General features: G+C 40.0%; 1 protein-coding gene across 1 annotated transcript in view; it reads left to right on the forward strand.

Moving 5' to 3' along the window:
- The window catches only part of TRPM6 (transient receptor potential cation channel subfamily M member 6), an 87,318-nt gene extending 69,955 nt beyond the window's left edge, over nucleotides 1-17,363 (forward strand). Inside the window, exons 32-35 of the mRNA XM_070480345.1 lie at nucleotides 345-550; nucleotides 7,750-7,801; nucleotides 12,929-13,035; nucleotides 15,528-17,363. Of these exons, the coding sequence (XP_070336446.1) occupies nucleotides 345-550; nucleotides 7,750-7,801; nucleotides 12,929-13,035; nucleotides 15,528-15,661 (499 nt within the window). The 3' untranslated portion in view covers nucleotides 15,662-17,363. The remainder of the gene's footprint in view (nucleotides 1-344; nucleotides 551-7,749; nucleotides 7,802-12,928; nucleotides 13,036-15,527) is intronic.
- The last annotated feature ends 4,574 nt before the right edge of the window (nucleotides 17,364-21,937 follow it).

The following is a 21,937-nucleotide window of genomic DNA, read 5'->3' on the forward strand; positions in this document are numbered from 1 at the left end:
CCTGTTTCCATATACTTGGATTCATTTAGCAACACAGATCATACTTCAGTGCTGAGGACTCACAGTAAAGTTTTATTGTTCCATTTGCAAGGAACTTCATAGAGCAAGGCAAGAAAAGTTGAATCCAGTACTCATAAGAGTTCCTCAAAGAGCAGGGAGGTGGGTGAGTGTGGGGAAGGCTCCAAATCTTTGCATCCCATTTTTTTCAGTAGAAAGGCAGGGACATGTGCACTGGGGCTACTCGGTCAAGCTAGGACATCTCCTCTGTTGTTCTCTGTCCATTGACATAACTCCCACCTTTGCTGCCTGGTGGGAAAACAGTGACCTCTTCTCCCTCTTCATAGGTTCCTGGAAGTTTTCTTAATTTACTGCCATTCGGCCCAGCAGTGGTTGACCATCGAGAAGTATATGACGGGGGAGTTCCGGAAGTACAACAACAACAATGGTGATGAAATTGCCCCCAGCAACACCTTGGAGGAGCTGATGTTGGCTTTCTCTCACTGGACCTACGAGTATACTCGGGGAGAGCTGCTGGTTTTAGATTTGCAAGGTGATTGATAGCTGAGGATTTGGTAGAACAAGTATGAGGCAAAATTCAGGAAACCGGGGACCAAAGATTGCTTTCTCCTTGTCATTGTCACCTACATTTGCCCCCAACTCTTTCTTAAAGTCACAGTTAAGATCATTCAGTGGAGACATTCCTTGGCAGTGCGTACTTTTTTTTTTTTTTTTTAATTTGAAAACAGAAGATGGTATCTGTTTTCTGAATTTATTTACTGTTTGTGGAATTGTCCTAAGCAGGAAGAATCAGGCAGGTGTCCTGAGAGATCATGTGAGAACCAGAATAGGTCATGTATGGAGTTGCTCTGTCTAGCTTTGAAACGAGGTAGGGCCGTTTATGCCAGAGACATTGTACAGTGATGATCAGGAGCAGATGATATAGGCAGATGATTATCGGCCTAGAACTTAAAGTTATCTAAAATGTTAATCGAAATGGGAGAATGATTTTTGTACTAGATTTCTAGTTTTATGGCTTTTCTTTGGACTTAAGTTCACAATAACACTTAGGCATGCATTGATATGTATAGGAAAGTTGCAATTCTGGTCACTTTTCATGATTTTGAGCTCAGTATTTCAGCAGGTTATAAGTTAGCTTGCTCTCTTTGCTGTGTTCCTTGATATAAGAGTTCCTGAAAGTACAGACTTGGTCTGAGAGAGGCAACGCAGTGCACTGTTATTTAATGGAAGGCTTTGATCAGTGCATCTCTCTACTAGCAACACCTCAGATGTGACATATAATCCTGCAGCACGAAACGAAGTATCTCTGGCAGGCTTTCCTTGAAGGGACAGAGGAGATATGTATTAAGGTCAAAGTTTATTCCTAGGGCTGACTGACTGGGGCTTTGGTTTCAAATAAGGGATTTAGCCCAGGAACTTTCATAGAAGTTATCTCTTTTAATCCCAGAAGCAGCACCTCGAGGTAGATATTATGGGGAATTTATGTCCTGAAAGTTTAAATATCCTGCCCAAGGTTGCATAGCTACCTAAGAGGGAGATAGGATGCAGGCTTAAGCTGGTTTGATCATCCATGCTCTTTGTTTGTCATTCTTCTTTTATTTCTTTGTAAGTTTCAGATCCTTAGGAATGTTACCATGTTCTGATTCCTTTTATTTATTTTTTTTAAAAATCTGGTCTCTCCCTTGTCCTGTCTGACTTTTCCCTTTCTCCAGACCTGGGATTCTGTGCCAAAACCAGGCTTGGAGGCTGGAGACAGATGAGATGAGCAGGCAATCCTGGGGCACTGTGAGCAATGTTCACTAAGACTGCAAACCCATTTTGATTGAAATTTGTGCCATGTGCTCAAGGATGTGTCTGTATATATATGTGTGTGTGTGTGTGTGTGTGTGTGTGTGTGTGTGTGTATACATATATATACATACACACTTTTCAAATGACACATAAGTCCTTCTGTCCTTTCATATCTGTGCTGCTCACAAGGTTGAGTTATATTTCTAACCCTCAAACACAATATTTTAAGAAGCAATATAAACAAAGTTAAAACAGTCAAGATGATTCAGTTTTAAGCCAGCGAGTACATGATCCATGTAAACCCAGCACACTGATGCCCTAGGCATCTGCTTTTGTAGCTCATGTTGGGGAAAGGTTGATTGTTTTCATCTGTACTTGAGTGTCTGTGCTTTGAGGTTTGGGTGGAGATGTTTAAAAAGTAAAAAACAAACCAAAAAACAACCAAAGAAAAACTTTAAGGAATTAATGATGACTCTTCAGTGTGTTTTGTATTCCACTTGAATAGGTTTTTGTTTAATGATGTTTATGTTTGGGGATTTTTATGTCTCTTAGTAATCCAAAGTGACATTAAACAGAACAAATACTGTGTTGATAGTCTTGGGGGGAAAAAGGAATTAACTTTATTTTTTCACTGGGCAATTATGTGAACTGCAGAAATAGGCCACTCCAAATAAACTATGTCAAAACACTGACCTTCAAAGAAGGGAAGAATGGACATCATAGAATGAGCATGAAGAAATTGAGATACTTATTGGAGTGTTTTGCCAATTGTTTAGCCCTGAATTTATGGAAGAATGTGAATCCTGTAATAGTAATTATAAGCAGTTATAATACTACTGCTACTAACTAGCGTTTCCTAGTTATTTTGTGTCAAGTACTTGGCTAAAGGCTTATGTGCATTAATATATTTAATTCAAACCAGGTTGGAAAGGAAAAATGGGAGAATATAGTCTTAAAATATCATAACAGTTTTCAGTTCAATTATGTTTTATATTTAATTGCATAGTATTTCTAGTCTTTGGAGAGACAGTGTGCGTTGCCTGGGTGGCAGGGAGTGGAGACTGAAAGGCCAGTCAGCTGCAGTTAGGAGAAGCTCTGAAGTCACGGTGCTGGGGGCTGACTCCTGGCTCCACCATGAATTAGCTGCGTGACGAGAGCGCAACCACCTTGAGTTCCACTTCCGCATTTGTAATTGGGATAAATCATGTTATGCACTTAACTCACAGGGTTGTTCAGGGGCCGAAATGAGGCAAGTTCCCGACACAGTAAATGTAGTCTTTGTTCTCAGTGTTAATCTCTGTGTGGCTTGTTAGCATGGAAGTTACTCTTCAGTTGTGGGTGGTCTACTCTTAGCTGTGTGGTGCTGGTGGTAACTTAAAGGACATCTCAGCTTCTGCCTTTGTCGAATGAAGCCCTGATCAGCTTGCTGTGGCTCCCTATCGCCTTGAGGGAAAGAAAGAATGAGAAATACCCTGCCTGTTTGTTCTTTCAGTTTCTTCTTTTCTTCTCTTTATTTTATTCCAGAGAGTGCCAGGCATAACTCAGCAGCTGCCACATCAGGCCAGGAAGCTGAATTTAGGGAGAGGCTTGACTACTTTCGTTTTTTTCTTTTTGTTATAATTAAATTTATTTATTTTTAATTGAAGGATAATTGCTCTACAATAGAGTGTTGGTTTCTGCCAGACATCAACATGAATCGGCCATAGGTTTATCTATGGAGGCTTGACTAATTTCTGATCACTTGTAATGATGCTGTAGTATTCGTCTCCTCCTATTTAAAAACCCTACATGTGAGCACCTGAATCATTATTACACATGAAATCCAGTATTTTATTTCCAGCAATAGGAATGAAAAACAATTGTATTTGAAATTACAGTGGTCTGTGGCGTTTTTTTTTTTTTTTTTTTTTTAAGGCTCGACACAAAGAACTTTTGGGGCTATTAATTTTTTATTCAACAAAGCAGTTTTCAGTATGAGTCAACCTTAGCAGCAGCAACATCATGGTACATTCTGGTGCTCCAAGGGAAGTATCTTCTTCCCGTAGATATGGAAGTTCACTGATGTATCCCAAAGCGGTTGGGATCAGAATGTAAGTCTCTGAGTTTCTCATAAGGGCGTGCTGTGTGTTGCCTGTACATGGGCACATACTCTGTGAATGCCAGTAAAGAGGCACCACTGGAATTTTTAGATGTTAAAATGTTCTCGTTTTCCAGATGTCTAGCTGTGTGGGTGGGCTTCCCTGGCAGCTCAGACAGTGAAGAATCTGCCTGCCATGTAGGAGACCTGGGTTTGATCCCTGGGTTGGGAAGATCCCCTGGAGAAGGGAATGGCAACCCTCTCTAGTATTCTTGACTGGAGAATCCCATGGACATAGGAGCTTGGCAGGCTGCAGTCTATGGGGTCCCAAAGAGCTGGACATGACTGAGCGACTCACACACACACAGGTGTCTGGGTAGGATAGGCACCTGTGTTACAGGTTGCCTATTGAGTGACTCCTGTGTAGCTGGGAGAGGCTGGGGTGGACGTGGTAGAACAGCATGATTGGTTCTCTGAACTGCGTTCTGTTTTTCACTCTGGAATCCCCTTCTGCCATTCACGGGTCTCAATAGATACATTTGGTATTTCAGCTTTGAGCTGTCAGATTGGGTTTAAGGATGTAGAGGTTTGTGGATACTCTTCACCCTCAGTCTTGGAGGAGGTTCTGTTCATTAGCAAACAGTACCTCAGGGAAGTGAGATCGTTAGAACTTGGTTTTACCAATGGTGAGAAAGTAGAACTTTAGTTCACAAGAACTTTTGATAGAATTGTTTAGTTGCTCAGTCGTGTCTGACTCTTTTTAGTGACCCCATGGACTGTAGCCCACCAGGCTCCTCTGTCCATGGGATTTCCCAGGCAAGAATACTGGAGTGGGTAGCCATTTCCTCCTCCAGAGGGTCTTCCTGCATCTCCTGCATTGGCCGGCAGATTCTCTACCACTGAGCCACCAGGGAAGTGCCTTGATAGAATAAAGACAATAAAAATAGCAGTTGACATGTTTCACCTTCTTCTGAATCATACGTTTTGCTAAGCAGTTTGTATATGCTGCTTTATGTAATCCTCTCAGTAACTACAGGATAAGGCCCATGATTATTCATACTTGCAGATGATAGAGCAGAGACACAGAGAGATGAAAGAAGGTGTCCAGATTACACAGCTAGAGTAATGAGGCTGTGAGTGAGACCCGGACCCTTTGACTTCTTCCTGTTTAACAGGCTGCAAGACTGAAAATAAATGGGAGCTGGTATGATTTTGATAGACTTTTCTCCCCCTGTAAAGTCTTCCTTTCCCCAATTCTTTCAGTACTGTGCATATCTCCAACTTAAATTTACAATTTACTCGGACATCTGCCTAAAGCTTTCGTCATTGCTGGAAGCTGTAGGCATAAAATCAGGTCTGAGCTTAAATGTGTGAAGGATTTGTGGCCTTTACTCTCTATTGGTCATACATGGGATGTCTGTTTTTTTATTTACTACATAGTACTGTTTATTTACTAAAATAGTTAAACAAAGTTGTTCTTTTTATTTACTGCGTGTTTGCTATATATAGTTAGGGTCCTGCTAGGCTGTTTCTTCTTGTATCTGTAATGAGAAAAGTATAAAGAGCCCAGCTTCTTCCTATGATATTTTCTTTAAAAAGGATAGAATATTTGCATACTTCCCCATGAGCCTATGTTTCAGACTTATTTTCCCTTTCCTTATTCAGAATCAGTGCCCAAAGAGATTCTAAGCTAGGCGTTCTTAAAGGGTCCCTGGGTAGAATTCAGAGGGTCTGTGAACTTTGATGAAAAAACAAATTAAGGTTATAGCTTTATACTAATCTATAGTTGAAAGTTATCATTTCCTTCACTTATAAAGGAGACAGCAAACCACAGTGGTATTAGCAGTACCTATGACTGTTTGCAATAGCAATTACAGATGTTAACATGGCAAATACAAGTATTTTTCTCAAAATATAGGTTGTATTTTTATTACTTGAATGTTATAGTGTTATTAGACTTGTGCTTGATCCTGTTAGCTAATGTGCTAATAAAGAAGCACATGTATTACAAAACTATTTTAAAATATTTTAATCACTGTATTTCAATATCATGGTTTCCTTTGTAATCTTGCATATTCAAATTATGCATTTTAAAGCATTATTCTGAGAAGGGGTTCCCTTAGCCTCATCAGGCTGACAAAGAGTATCATGATACAAAAAGTTGGAACCCCTACCCACCGTCCCCACTTAAAACAGGTTATTTTCCTAAAGAAGTCAGTTTCTCAGGGGAATGGCTTATAAATTGTAAGGATTACATTTTCCTGTGAAAGGTAGCATATGGTAAAAACTATAGAACATGGTAAAAACTTTTCTTTTTTAAAGTAGTGGTTATAAACATGTTTTTTTTTTAACCAAATAGAAACACATAATAATGTTTTACATTTTATGTAATTTTAAGTAGATTTCCCATGAGGTTGGTCTCTTCCAAGCCAAGAGAACCAGTGCTGATTAGAGTATGGTCTCAGAAATTGCTGGTTTATGCCCACGTGGTGCACTCAATGCATCTCACTGGCTCACTTGTGAAGAAGGTGCCTGTGGAAGTCAGTCTCACCACCACTTGCATTTAATAACAGAGATTCCCTGTGATGTTGATCCCTATTTAGATAAATGTTTGTTTAAAATTACACTTACATTGTCTTTTTATGCTTTCGTGCCATTTTTCAAAGAAGTAAAATTTGTTGAAGGATCACATAGATTCAAGAAAGTGCACACAGCATAAGTGTACATCTCAAAGAATTTCCACAACTGAACACATGTGTATAACCAGCACCCAGATCAGGAATGTAGGCTGTTTGTATTATTCTGTTTCTAAACGTTATAAAAATAGCATTTGTGAGTGTCTTTGATGGACCAGAGGTGGGTATCTGCAGAACCACACAGTACCTTGCACCTTGCTAAGCAGTGATGGACTCCATCTAAAGAGACCATGGACTAGGCAGAGGGGCACAGACTTTGGCTCAGCTTGAATCCTGTTATGACCGCTTGTGGTCTGTGCAACCTCTGACAAATTGCTTAATATCTGTTTTTTTTTTTTTTTTTTGGTTCCCCCTATTTCTCTCATGTATGATCTTTTTATTTATTTATTTTTATTTTTTATTTTTTATTTTTTCCATTTATTTTTATTAGTTGGAGGCTAATTACTTTACATCATTGCAGTGGTTTTTGTCATACATTGAAATGAATTAGCCATGGATTTACATGTATTCCCCATCCCGGTCCCCCCTCCCACCTCCCTAACTCCACCCGATCCCTCTGGGTCTTCCCAGTGCACCAGGCCCGAGCACTTGTCTCATGCACCCAACCTGGGCTGGTGATCTGTTTCACCCTAGATAATATACATGTTTCGATGCTGGTCTCTTGAAACATCCCACCCTCACCTTCTCCCAGAGTCCACAAGTCTGTTCTATACATCTGTGTCTCTTTTTCTGTTTTGCATATAGGGTGCTTAATATCTTTGAACAGCAGTGTACTCATTGGTAAAATAAGGCTATCAGCATACTAATACTTGTCTTTCATGATTGCCAAGAGTTAGAAAAAATAAAGTTAGACTGTCTAGTGTATACGAGTGATAAATGAATGATGGATGCCATTGTGAGTAACTGTGAACACTTCAAAATGCACTCATTTGTAGCCTAGAGGTTTATTATAGCGTAATAGAGGGGGTTGCAGGAGATAGTGCATTAACTAAAGTTTTCAAACTTGCTTGGACAAGTTTTATAGTATAGTAAATTCATATGATGTTGAATTTACCACAGTGTGGATATAGGTTTAAAGAAAGGAAATAAAACTTGGTTATTATTTTCTTGAATTTCTGAGAAAGTGAAACTCCCCATTGACTAAATGAATTTTCTTTTTCTTTGGAGGTGTTGGAGAAAATTTGACAGATCCATCTGTAATAAAACCTGAAGACAAACAGTAAGTTAATTTATCACTTAGAAAATTGCATTTGACACATTGTACATGATTTCTTAAACATAATTTTTAAGCACTTATATATCTTGCCTAGATCCTAGGAAGATTTTGAGGCAGCTTTTGTCCATGTCTGTATCTATATCCCCAAATATCTGTATCCAAATATGATAAAATACAGTAAGATTTAAAATACAGTTTTGAAGAATGCATAGATTAGGAAATGAGGGCCAAAAAATAAGCAGAATATGATTAAATCTGGAGTTGTTAGTACATACACAAAAATGGAAATTATATAGAGACCATGCTGTAGCCAGAAGTTGGTTGCAGGTTTGGCTCTGAGTTTTCTAGTATCCCAGACAAAAGAGAAATATGGGTAAGTTCAGCCTCTGTAGGCTTTGACATGAAGACAACGTCGTAGGAGAGACAGTTTCCTTTGTTGTCTTCACAGTGGAGTCACTGTATTCTTGTCATAGGCAGTGTCTTCCACCACATGCCTATAAAATTAAAGCTGGGGGCAGAAAGTGTGCTATTTAGTAACAGCAAATCTGTGAGAGGCCCAAACTGTGGGGCTTAGAGATGGAGTCATCAGATTGTCTATTAATTCAGGATGGTACATTATACAGAGATGAGTCATCTGCCTGTCCTTTGAATTCCCATGGACATTTTATCCCATGAGCAGGCTTTTGGGAGGACTTGGCAGTAAAGGATCTGAGGTGGTATTAAAGGTGGAGTAAAAAGAAGTGATGATTAAGGAAAAAAGTGGTGATTAAGGATGGATCAGTATAGAAAAACGACAGTGGTTTTCAAACATAAACTTTCATCATAATCACCCGGAGAGCTTGTTAAAACACAGCTTGCTGCCCTTTACCTCCAGCTTTTGCCCCTGGTTTCTAATTCAGTGGGTTTGGGATGGGTTCACATAATGTCGCAAGCTTCCAGATGATTCTAATTCTGCTGGCCTAAAGTCCACACTTTTGAGAACTGCTAGCATATGACATCGGAGAAGGCAGTGGCAACCCGCTCCAGTACTCTTGCCTGGAAAATCCCATGGATGGAGGAGCCTGGTAGGCTGCAGTCCATGGGGTTGCAAAGAGTCGGACACGACTGACTGACTGCACTTTCACTTTTCACTTTCATGCATTGGAGAAGGAAATGGCAACCCACTCCAGTGTTCTTGCCTGGCGAATCCAGGGATGGCGAATCCTGGTGGGCTGCCGTCTATGGAGTCGCACAGAGATGGACACGACTGAAGCGACTTAGCAGCAGCAGCAGCATATGACATTTTAATTTCTCAGTTGTCCTAAGTGTCTAAACTTGGTCTGTGAGTTGTGTGTGTGTGTGTGTGTGTGTGTATACATATATATATTTATAAAAATGTGTGATTTCTATATGATGAACTTTGAAACTTTTATTTCCCTCCCATGGACTCATATTGTAGTTATTCACTACTTTAATGCTATATTCTTTTACTGAATGATTTAATCTAAATATGGTACCATCTGTAGGTGTCTCTACAAGGAGGTACATCTAAAAGTGTATTAGCTGTTTCTTTGAATCAGGTTAGCTAGAGAAGATAAAAGTGAGCTATATTGCTCCTCTGCATCCAAAACCCATGATATTTGACCCTGGAGTTCATGTTGTAACCCTTAGTGTACAGATAAAGGCTTTGCTATTTTTTTAGCTAAAAATGTGTATTATTTCTTCAGTGGTCCTGTATGCCCAAGAGTTTTTAGTAGAAACTTTTTATAATTTTGCAGTGAAAATTTTTGCATATATAATGAATCCAGTTTATGTATACTTTCTGTATATCATTTATTAAATTTTGACCTTGATATGTATATTTAATATGACCTGAATATTTCCAACTTTTCGAATTCTAAGAAGATTATATTATTCCTCTTGACAGTTGAGTATTTAATTGCATTCTATAAGCCAGTGTGTCTCAATTTCTATTAGGGTCACCTAGGGAACTTTAAACAAAAAATCTGCTCAGAATTATCCTCAAGTCAGAATCTCAAGATGGGACCCTGATGTCTGTATTTTTCAAAAGATTCCCATGTGGTTCTAATGGGCAGTCAGGGTTGGGAGCCTCTGTCTTATAGCAGACATTTTTTAATGACTGAGGATGGGAACACTGGAAACTGATAGGTTGGTATCACTATAGCCTGTCCGGTTTTGTGGGGTCACCTAATTTTGGTGCAAATGTTCTTCATCTTCATGGTGAAGATAATAAGTACTATTTTCTCACAATGTGGAGAATAACATCTGATTCGTTCAGTGAGGCTCACATTTCCGGATGCCTCTTATATGTTAAACTTTTGCTACACAAAGCATGGGCCAGGACCAATAGCACCAGCATCACCTGGAAGAAGATGCAGCATCTGAGACCCTGCCTTTGTTGGTGTTCAGTCATTCAGTGGTGTCCGACTCTTTGTGACTCCATGGACTGCAGCATGCCTGGCTTCCGTCCTTCACCATCTCCTAGAGCTTGATCAAATTCATGTCCATTGTGTTGGTGATCCCATCTAACCATCTTATCCTGTCGTCCCCTTCTCCTCCTGCCTTCCCCTTCTCCTCCTGCCTTCAGTCTTTCCCAGCATCAGGGTCTTTTCCAATGAAAAGAAGATCTTCAGGTGATTTGGTGTAAATAAAAGTTTGAGAGGGACTTTCCTGGAGATTCAGTGGTTAAGGCTCCATGCTTCCACTACAGGGGGGCATGAGTTCCATCCCTGGTCAGTGGAACTAAGATGCTGCATGCCTCGCAATGCAGCCAACCCCCCCCGCCCCACCAAAAAAAACAAACATTTGAAGAGCAAGTGCTGTCACATGTTGTTTATTTTACTCTTAACAATAACCTTAGAAGGAAATGTCTTCAATCCCTGTTCGCAAATGAGAAAACTGAAGCTCAGTGGAGATGGTAACTTGCCTATGAGGAGAAGAGGGTCAATGAAAGGGAATGATCCTCTAACAAGAGGGAAGATATTTTGTGGTGCAAATTCTGATATTGTCTCTAATGCCTGTTGTCTCATAACTTTCCCCAACATGTGAACTTAGACCAAATCATTACACCTTCTCTCACAAATCCTCTCTGGCCACTCACCTTGGTTCCTCAGGTCACTGACCCTCAGTGGAGGTTGCTTCAAGTGTTATTGGTAGTTTGGGATTGCATCTTTTTTTTTTTCCCCCCACTTACTGCATTGATGGTTTCAGGCATTTGACAAGTATGAATGATAATGATGAGATGTTCTTTAGTAAATCTCTATGTACATGGTACTAATTAGCATTTCCTTGAATGTGAAACCAAGTTACCACCTGCTTTCCTGTGCTGTGAAAAATCTGGAAAGCAGTTGTATATTTTTTCAGACATGGTTGTCTGAGACGGCAAGGCTGTAGGCATGGTGTATTACTGTCCCTACGACCTTCCTTCACTTTCCACTCTCCAGTCTCCACTCGGAGTGGTTGAACCCCTCATATATACATATTATAGTCACTTTGATTCTTTTGTCTTAACTTTAACAAAGCTCATAGAGGGAACTGGTTTTGTTTACAGCTTTTATCTGAGAATCAGTGTTACATTTCTAAGTTGGGAACTTTCATGCTTTACTGGGCGGAAAGAAATAGCGATGTGGAAGGCAAAAGAGTGATATATTCCAATAGGGTCATGCCAGAGAGACTATAAAAGGAATCCTGCAATTTTAATGACTCAAAAACCACCTTTGTTTTTCATATTATCAGCATCATAGAATTCTGGTACTAAATACTGTGTGATTCTACTTCTTTGCCACATTTGGTTTCACCTTAAAGAAGTGATTCCTTACCATGTAGACTGAAAGAGGAATAGTTAACAAAAGGCAGCTTATGCAGCCTGGTAAACACTGCGAGAGCCGTATTGTGTAACGGTGATTGAGTGACCAGGAAAGTTAATCCTGGGCGTCTGTTCATGTCATCTTCCCAAGAGGTTTTCCTCCACCTACCCGCCTCAGAGCAAAGAGACAATCTGAGATCAAACTGACATCAGCCCTCGTTCTGAGCTTGGCACATCTTCAGAGCAGCTACTGTTATTCTGCCAAAAGGAAGTGGAAATTGAGATAAATGTTTCAATACTCAGATGGAAAAAAAAAAGTCCATTTTTACACCACGTCCCTTTTGAAAAACCACATTCCTTAGAAGCAAAGTTTATTGTTTCCTTTTGTGATAGTTTGCTTTTCTTTTTTCTTAAGACGTGGTATTTAAGAGTGGTAATTGAGTTCAGATTTTAAAATGTTCTGTTTTCCACTCTGCATGTCATTAAAATAAAATATTAGCTTTCATAAAGTTTCTTTGGAGGTATTTCTGGTGTGCTGTGTTCCATGGTGTGTAGCATGTCAGCCGAAGAATGATGGTTGTATATGATCTAATAATGGGTAAACTTTGACCCTGGAATCTATTATAATTTTATAGTATTATGAGAATCTATAATAGATCACTTACAGAGTGTTCAAAATGTGCCTACTATATATGATTCTGTTTGTAATTTTATCCCCTAAGTTCACTTCCATAAAATGTCTTCTACTTGTCATGTCTTTTCACTAAGAGCCCAGAAAACTGCCATAGCAGTTTGCAGAATAGAAGGAGCTATCGGAAGAACCACGAATCCTGGGTGTCGGATTTTGTTGGGCTTTTGTGTTTGAGGACATTGATTATGTGCAGAACAGTATTTGGGCTTGAAACAGTGCACATCAGTCTTTTCAGAAGAGGTGCTCCAATAGCAAGTTTATTTTATTGTATACTTACCTTTCGGGTTTTCTAGTAGAACAGTTGGTAGTGAATGTCATTCTCTCACCCCATATGCATGAAAAAGGGTCTCACTGTATTTTGTTTTACTGTGATATATAGAAAATTCACTTTTCTATCAGATTAGTGTGGAAATGAGTTTCACAGTAGGTCTTGGAGTTGGGTACAAAGATTGAAGTGCATTTGAATTTTAAATGTGCAGACCTAACATTGTTGCTTCCCCAAAGTTCTCTGTTCTTTGTTGGCTCCTTCAAGTTTACTGGGTTACTATGGGATACTGTTCGGTATCTGAGAGAATCCTAGTTGAGCTCCTTTTTCTTAGCTGTGATCTAATTGATATTCTGATATTTCCTCTAGATCAAGAGGAATGGTGTTTGGACCAGCCAATTTAGGGGAAGATGCAATTAGAAGCTTCATTGCAAAACATCGTTGCAACTCCTGCTGCCGGAAGCTCAAACTCCCGGGTATGCCCCAAACAATTCTATTTTTCTCTAAGTAAATCTCTCATTGAGCAACAGCCATTGTAACCTGGGATGGAGTAGAAAATCTTAATCACTTTTTTATCTCATTCGCAGTCGAGGCCTGACTTTCTGACTGCAAATTTTTCAAGTCTCTAAAGGGATTAAAAGGACAGAGATTTACTTCAGGTTCTGCCAAAATGTGATAAAACAACATCAGGCCCAATGCTTGTCACAGTCTCTCTAAGGGAAAAGTTCCACCTACTTAATTGGGGGTAAAATTGGATGGAGGCAGATTCCCCCTGCCGCACCCCCACCCCTTGGATCTTGTGTGATGCCCACAGTATTTCTGTTCTGTTCTTATTTACTCATTGGACATTTGGGAGGCTGGGGCATGGAGGGAAGCAACAGCTATCAATGAAAGTAGTGCTTTTTATGATAAAAACCTACCCCTGTCAACCTACATTACAAGATATGTTTTTAAAATCTGATTTGATAGTGTGACATGCTTTCTCTAAGACTAATAGACTCAGCACAAAAAAATATTCCTAACATAAAAGGCAAGAGCCGGAGGTCTATGGGCCCCAAGTTGGCAGCCCCAGCTCTGTCGCATTCTTTCCTTTTATCTCAGAAGGGCCGCTTTATGTCTGTCTCAGCTCACTCCCTGTGTCTCTAAGGTTGTACCACACTTGTTCTTAAAGTGGAATTTCACATCTTTTAAGCTGAGTAGCCCTTCCAGCCTTATCATAAGTGATTGGACCCCAAATTGGAAATCAGTAAAAGATTAACATCCACTGTAACTTGGGATGGAGTAGGAGAAAATTTACAGCAAAGAAAGGCAATTTCTTATCTTGTTGGAGTTGAAGGTAGGAGTTGCTCTTGTGGGCACGATGCAGCAGGAGACTGGGATGGGTAACAGATCCCAGTTCCAGCAGGGAGTAGCTTGTCGGCCGGGGAGGTTATGATGGGGATGTCAGAGTGGTACAGAGAGTGGGGTCTCGCTGTCATCTGGCGGCTGCCCAGGACCCCTTCTCACAATCCACACAGTGGAAGTGGGCAAAGAGAACAGTCCTCGGCACATTGGCTGAGCTGCCCGTTGACTTCCTGTCTGGATAGCAAGAGCCCAGGAAGGAGCGGGGGCTGGACTGAGCCACATCCAGGCCTCCAGATAAGGGTCGTCTGGGAGGCAGGAGCTGACACGTATCTCCCAGCCTATGATCACAGGCCAGAATCCAGCTCATTAACTCAGCATCCTCAGGTGCTGATCTCTTCCCGGTTCTGATTCATTGTTTCCTGGGCAAGACCACTTCTTGTTCTTGAAGACACAGGGACTATATCTGATCAGCCAGGATTAAGGGAAATTTGAGGCGTAACTCACTGCTTCCATCCAGTCACCTCTTCTGTAGGATTAAGATTCCTCCACCTCCTTCCTTTTTGCCTTTCCCTACCATGGTGACTTTTGAGCCATTCAGGAATTCCTCCATTTCTAGACCTAATCCTTATTTCCTTTCAAAACCTTAGTTAACACATTTAAATGAAAATAAGAAATATCCTCATTTACTCGAACATTTGGTAATTTGAATTTAAAAAACCTTAGCTCAGAAAACAGGAGTAGGGGTGATTTTTCTTTTTGTTTATGTTTTACTGTGTTTTTTTTTTTTTTTTTAAAGAGAAGTCATTTTGGAAAGTGTATAAGAGCGTGGGGTCCATAGGTTGAGCTCACATCCCAGGAGTGCTTTGTACTAATTTTGTGACCTTGGACCTCATTCTCATCTGTGAGCTGGGAATGATAGCACCTCATAAAGGTGGTGTAAGGATTGAAGCAACGTAATAAGTGTTGGCTATTATCAAACTATAGTATGTATTAGTTTTATGTCCAGATAGTCCCCATTTAATATTAAAACACTATAAAGGAATGTATGTTTAAGCTTAACAAATTTAATCAACATGGCATATACCATGATATCCAAACATTTAAAGCTCACTGTTGTCTTTAAGTTCTCCCCAAGGGTTGCCGTTGTTAATGATTGCTTGTAATTTCCCTGTTGAACTAAAGAAGGAGGCTTCAGGAAGCAGAGAATTTGATTATTGGACGATGCTTTTAGAGGTTCAGCCAAACCTGAGGTCCATTTTTGTTGCAGAAAACTGAGCAATGATGTCTCAAGTCCACCATTTTGACTGAACAGTCTGATTCTGCCATCATTCAACAGTGAAAATGCCCTGTTTCTAGTATGGCCTCACTTAACTCTGGCCGCGTCATGTCTCAAGGGCGCTATGTATTGAGCCAAGCAGCCGAGTCTTGCCACAGTGAACACAGCCTTTGGGAGTTAGAGTCACATGTGTGCCTGGTGGGGTATACCTTGGACAGGGTTGAGGGTTTGAGTTTCACACATCAGAGGGAGCAGAGTCTTCTCTGAGCACTTGGCCTAAAGTCCAATCTATCTGAACATCACGTTCTTAAGGTTTCCCTATCACTGTCTTAACTGTCTTCCTTGCAGACTTAAAAAGAAATGACTACTCTCCTGGAAGGATAAGTTCTGCCTTTGGACTTGAGATCAAAATAGAACCAGCTGAGGAGACTCCAGCGGGCGAAGAGAGTAGTAATTCTCCAGAGGACCTCACGCGATTGTAAAAAAAAAAAAAAAAAACAGAAGAAGATGACAGCCTTTGCCCTGCCTCCCATGAACTCTGGTAACATAGATTGGGGATATAACACTGATGATGTCAGAGCCTCTGCCAGAATGGCCTTACCCCGAGGGCCTTCTGGAACGTGCCTTCTGAGTCTCAGGTCTCTCTTGTCCAAGGACTTCCCTGTTGTTTGATGAATGGGTTTTCCTAGACATTGACCCTTGTGCAGGGCGCTTCCATGTGCAGGGTTCATCATGCTCAAGTTGCACAGGAAGACATTTGGATGAATCAACTGGGAAAGCTGCTCCTTCATACCTCATTCCTTGGTGCAGAATGCTGGGCACTTAAAAGAACCAGACAGATTAATTTATTTTCTCACTCTGTGTGCAGACTCTAACCTCCACTGCTATTCATCACCTAACCCCCATATTGTATTTATGTATATAGTTGTACATAAAAAAGTCACTTGACTTCCTCCTCTCTCCTTTCCAGCAGCATAGGGCTTTATATAGTGACAGAAAGGAAAACAATAGAGAGAAGGTGTATTTGCACAGACTGGAGGACGCTCCTGCACAAACTAGTCGGTGAAAAGGTAGCATCCTAGTGATATCTACTGAGTTTGAGTATCATCAGTGGATCATATGATCACTGGGCATTTCAGGTTTCTCTAAAAGAGAGGAAAGGGAAATCTAAGACAAAAGCCCTAGCATTTTCTTTTTTTTTTTAAGGGAACAAGGATATATAAAACTAGCAATTATTAAGAAATGTTTTCCCTTCCCTTAAGCTCAGGGACCCTATTGGTTAGAGAGTTGAGTAAGCCAACCTCTTAAGAATTACTCCCTTTTTCAAAGCTGGGTATATAATATTACAAGCTGAATTACTCATGTCAGGTCATATGAGTAAAGATGGGGTTTCTGAATGAAAACATGCTTTGAAAATTTTGATTCATTGCAGTGCAGAGTTCTGGTGGCTTCAGGAGTGCTGGAGTGTATAGTTTAAGTATGGCCTGAGCACATGTGATCAGTTTCAGAAACCTGAAGAAAGGGTCCCTGGAAGCCACACTGTACAACATGTTTGGGGGATCAGTCATCCCTCTTTCACACTTATCAAGGGTCACCCTACCTCAGAACAAGCACAAACTGTTCCCCCAAGGAGGACTTGAAGGGCTGGGTACCTCCCCCCCCCCCCATCCCCTTTCCTCATTAAAAGGCATTCCAATCTATCAGCAACAAGCCTCCTGGGGCTTGAAATTTTCACCTTATATTACCGTTAGCCCTTGCACTAGCTGGCTTCCTTTCAAATCAGTGCTCCTGTATTCTTAGGTTATACTGTGGGGAAATGTTGCCCAAAGGTAGGGGGATGGAAAGCCAAGGATTTGGTTTGCCAAGGATGGTGTATGATTTTTGTGAGATGCATGATGGCTGACTTACAGCCCTTTTACTTTGGTCTTGGGGGTGGTGGGAGGTGGGAAATCTGGGTGATTTCTTGATTGGCAATGAGGATAAATTGTTAATGCTTTTTCATAGCGTAACTGCTTTATCCTGTTCTGCAAATCAGCAAGAGATCTGTTGGTACTCCAGAGCCATGTTCAACTATGGAAAGAGGCAATTTTCATATCCAAGCCATACTAGAAAGCATTAATTCATTGGTCAAATATTTGTTACCTGGAAAGGAACTTGAAAAAATACATTTTGATTTTTCTTTTCTGTGTTGTGGTTTTGTGTCTCTCTTTTTAAGAAAATATCACCAGAATAGCATTTTAAAAAGATGAAACCCTGGACAAAGGTCACCATGGGATAGCTGACAGGAAAATACCAATGTGATAATCATGACTTTGATTCATGACCACAAATGAATGAATTCATTCATGTGGTTAATTTTATTCAACAGGTATTTATTAAGTGCCTTCTCTGTAATGTGTAAGTGATGAGGGTGCAGTGCACATAACATTTCTTTGCCCTTAAAAAGTGGCATGTCTTATGTTTCTTTCTGTTTTGGTTGTTGTTCCAGGTTTGGGTTTCTGGTGAGTGCTGAAAAATTTGACTTTTGGGGGAGTGTTGAACGCAGAGATGTGTCCCGTATTCTATCTGCCAGTGAGCAGTAGGTTTAAACTGGGATATGAGAATTAGGGCAAATGAAAAGACATAGCTGGGATGGTTTTAGAACCAATGAGGAAAAATGGACTGCATCATCCTTATAGGAGCCCTTAGCCCATCTCACAGATGCCATCTGAATCTGGGGACCAGAGAAACAGCTAGGTTCTTGGGAGTCCTTCCTGAAGGCATCCTGAGCACAGGCATTCCGTTCTTGGGGCTGTGTGTTCCTAGGGTAACTTCTGCCCCATGACATCTTAAAGCTTCTAGTAACAACTCTGGGGAGTGAGATCAGATATAGTTTTGGGTCTTTCTCACCGTGCTATTTTCTGTGGCTTTGCTAAGCAAGTTCTGGGTGACTAAAACTTCCCTAACAACCATTTAATGAAAAGTTGAAAAAAAATTTTTGTTGTTGCTGTTGTTATTGTTTTAGATGAGATCACTCACACTCTAGAAGTCATGACATAGATGTTCCCATCATGGCTTGTAGCCTTTCTCCATCAGTCACTGGCATCTACCACAAAGCTTGGCATGTAATAAGCTTTCAACTTTATTTGTTGAAAGAAATAATAAAACCTTCACATGATAATGGATTTCATTTACTAGTTAACAAATCAGATTTGCATTTTTAATCTAGAAGGGAATGATTACCAATTCCTTAAGACCCAACACAATTCTTTTGATCTCTCTCTGTTTTAATTTTCCAGGAAATAGCTTTTAACAACCTACACCTTGTCTATTGAATTCTCAACCAGTTCTTGCCCTTATCGTCATGGCAATAATACCAGACTACCATCCTTCTTACTGGTGACTATTGAAATGAGATGATAACTTCCCAGAAACTGCCTAGAAATAATCATCACTTTATTACCCTTTGAAAAGAAGATTGATAGAAAAGTCATTTGAAAGATGGTTCATTACCATGCCCTAGTACGATTTCTTTACTCACATCTCTCCAAAGCATGAGAAAGGAAGGATTATTCTCTGAGGTCGGAATTTGAAGGCTGTGTGTTTGCCTCTTTGAAGTCTTGGTATTTAATTTTCTGTAGTCATTTCTTGGGCAATTTTCTAAGAAACTAGTTGAAGCTAATTTATCATAAGTTAAAGTCAAATGACAGAAAAGATTTTTTTCCCCCTTAACAGCATTTTATTCCACAGAGGTTAGCTTCTGAAGGAAAATGAGACTTAAATAGCATTTCAAATCTCCAGCCACATGGGTGGGTACACAGAATAGAAAGGGTTCTGGAAGCCACACTGGTTTTTTTATTTAGCACAGTTATTATTTTGTGAGTTTTCTTCCTAGACCTTGATGTACAGATAAAGTATATTTTAGTGAAATGCCCTCCTAAAAATAATTAGTGAAGTTGCTTAATTTTTCAAAAGGAACTTTAAGTCCTCAAGGGATAACAACCCTTGATCTCTATCACTGGCAGATTTGGTTTAATTTTATATATTTCTTTTAACCTTTCTTTTAGTCCGTAACTCTGAAATGAGGATGAGATACTTACCTTTTCAAACAAAGGTGAACAATAATGAGAGAGCATTTATAAAGTCCTTTGAGAATCTCATTTAAAAGCCTTCTTGTGAGCGTGGGATCCAGTTCAATAAATAATAAGGGGCTTTCATTTTTGATATTATGTGATCATTATTTAATGTTTACAGAGGATGCTCAGTGGACTTGTTCTAGTATAAACACAAAAGTGGTTTCTGCTGTTTCTCTTTCCAAGGGGAAAAAGCTCATTGCTCCCTTTTTATTTTCAAGCTTAATTAAGTGGTTCAAAATCATGATGTTCACCATTTCACAGTGTCTCCTACTTATTTTCTTTTTTGATGGATTTGGGTTTACACAGCCAAAGTCTTTGGCCACCTTCTGCCCAAAGAAAGCCTTCCAGGATAAGTAAAGCCCAAATCTGGTACCATCATTGATGATATTTTTAAGAATGAAAAAAGAGCAGGTTTAGAATCTTGGTATTTATAAGGCCTGATGTTTTATAAAAAAATTAATTAATGCTGATTTAGATTTTGTCAGTATAGGGCTGTTTAGTAATAGGAAAATTCTGGCCTATGGCTTGTACATCTTTTAGTAACTAACTTCCTTCGGCATTCTCATCTTCCCCTAGTGGTTTTGTTCATTTGTTTGTTTCACTTTGAACCTTTACAAATTCCATCTGCTACTAATAATCAGAAAGTTCATACAATTGTTATGGTAGAAAACCTTTGGCTAATGACTGTCCAAATGTGGACATAATAATAACTGCCTTTCATTGGAGGAATTTGGGGGGAATCATCGTTGGTATCATGTGATTGCACTTTGGCTTGTAATGAATCTCTTTCTTCCTTCCGTATTGGTCACCAATAAGAGGTCACAGAACCTCAGGATGCTTTCGTAACCCAAAGAAATCCTTGGTGTGTGTTCTGGGTTGAATCGTGTCTCCCCAAATTTCATGTGTGGAAATCCTAACCCCAGGTACCTTGGAATATAATTGTATTTGGAAATAAGGTATTTAGAGAGGTAATAAAGTTTAAATGGGATTATCAGGGTGGACTCTGACTCAACATTACTGTTGTTCTTATAAGAAGAGGAGATTAAGACATAGATACACTGAAAGTGAAGACCATGTGAAGACAGAGAGAATGCATCATCTGCAAGCCAACCAAGGTGAGAGGCCTAGGAGGAATCAGTCACACTGACATCTTGGACTCGCAGCTTCCTGAACGGAGGGAAGAAATTTCTCTTGTTTAAGTCACCCAGTCTTCTGCTTTGTCATGGCAGCCCTAGGAAATTGTTACCTTGTTGCGATGCTTTGGAATTGCCTATGTGACCCTGGAATTTTGTAGTAAGGGATGAGAAGAGATGAGGGCAGCAGCAATGGAGAGGAGGAGGAATGACCGCTGACCATCTTCTGTGGCAGAGGACAGAGAGTATCACAGATGGCAGGACTTGGTGAGTCATTTGAGAGAGTAGAAACTGATGTGTTCTGGAGGTCACCCGAGTGTGACAGGTGAAAGCGAACATTTGCTGGGCTTCGTGAGATGAGATGTTTGTCTGCTGCTAAAGGCTTCTGGGGACATCTTAGGGGACTGGAAGAGAAGTGTGGACTACAATGCAGACCTTAGTTTTCTACAAGCGATCAGTATATATCCTATTTAAGAAACACTTATTGAGCCTTACCATGTGTTATGTACTGACCCTAACGTTAGGCTTGTTAAATAAGATCCATTTCTGTCTTTGAGGGTCTCCAAGACAATTAAGGAGTTTACATTATATTTATTTGTCATTGCCAGCAATAATAATGGTTATGATAACTTTTTAATATTATTATAAGGCAGTGGGTGTTGAGCACTCATTATGTTCTAGGCATTGTGCTAAATGCCCATTACAAAGATTTGAAAAAGCTGCTTATAAGTTAGGCAGCTTAGTTAAGTCAGCTATCCAAGGGGGAGCCAGAATTTAAAGCTTCATCCAGTCAATGCCATAGACGCTAGGCAGTACTAACCAGCACACTCAGAATTACTACCACATGAATCCCTGTGATGGTTTGAAACACAGATTTGAAAGTCAGGACTTAACTTTGGCCACTGGATGGGAAGCTCCAGACTGTCACCTGTGGAATGTTACCTTGTGTCTTCTCCATATATGTCGTTGTCAAGGAAAATCTTCCCCACACAGTTAATGGCCATTTATAATCTGTGAGTCCATGGGAAAGCCATTCCCTCTTGACATCATCACAAGGTAAGTGCAGACTGATGAGTGGGTTCTTTTTTGAATCTGGCATTGTATCTACCAATGAATTTTTCTGTTTCCACTGCATTTCTGCCCTCTTTTTATGTCTTTCTAGAAAATTAGCTATTTCTTTGGTCACAACACATAACTATTTGTTATTAATAATAATACAACAGCTAACTATTTGATAGCATCTAGTGACCTTCCAGTTTGTCAATTTATAGTGAAAAATAGAATCTATGCAAACTATAAAAGCTTTATTAGCCTGACCATCACACTGTGTCCCTGGAGGCCTTGGAAGCCGGATTATAATCAAAGGTTTACATGAAGTGCATGGAATCAGAACAAAGAGAGTTAGATAAATCACACATTTAATGGTGTCAGGCTAAGACATCCTGTTTCATCCCATCTTCTCCTGAGAAATGGGTCTGCCAAGTGGGAGTGGAATACCCAAAGTCTGAAA

This window comes from Odocoileus virginianus, chromosome 18 (genome assembly GCF_023699985.2).
Source record: "Odocoileus virginianus isolate 20LAN1187 ecotype Illinois chromosome 18, Ovbor_1.2, whole genome shotgun sequence".
Taxonomy (NCBI): Eukaryota; Metazoa; Chordata; class Mammalia; order Artiodactyla; family Cervidae; genus Odocoileus; species Odocoileus virginianus.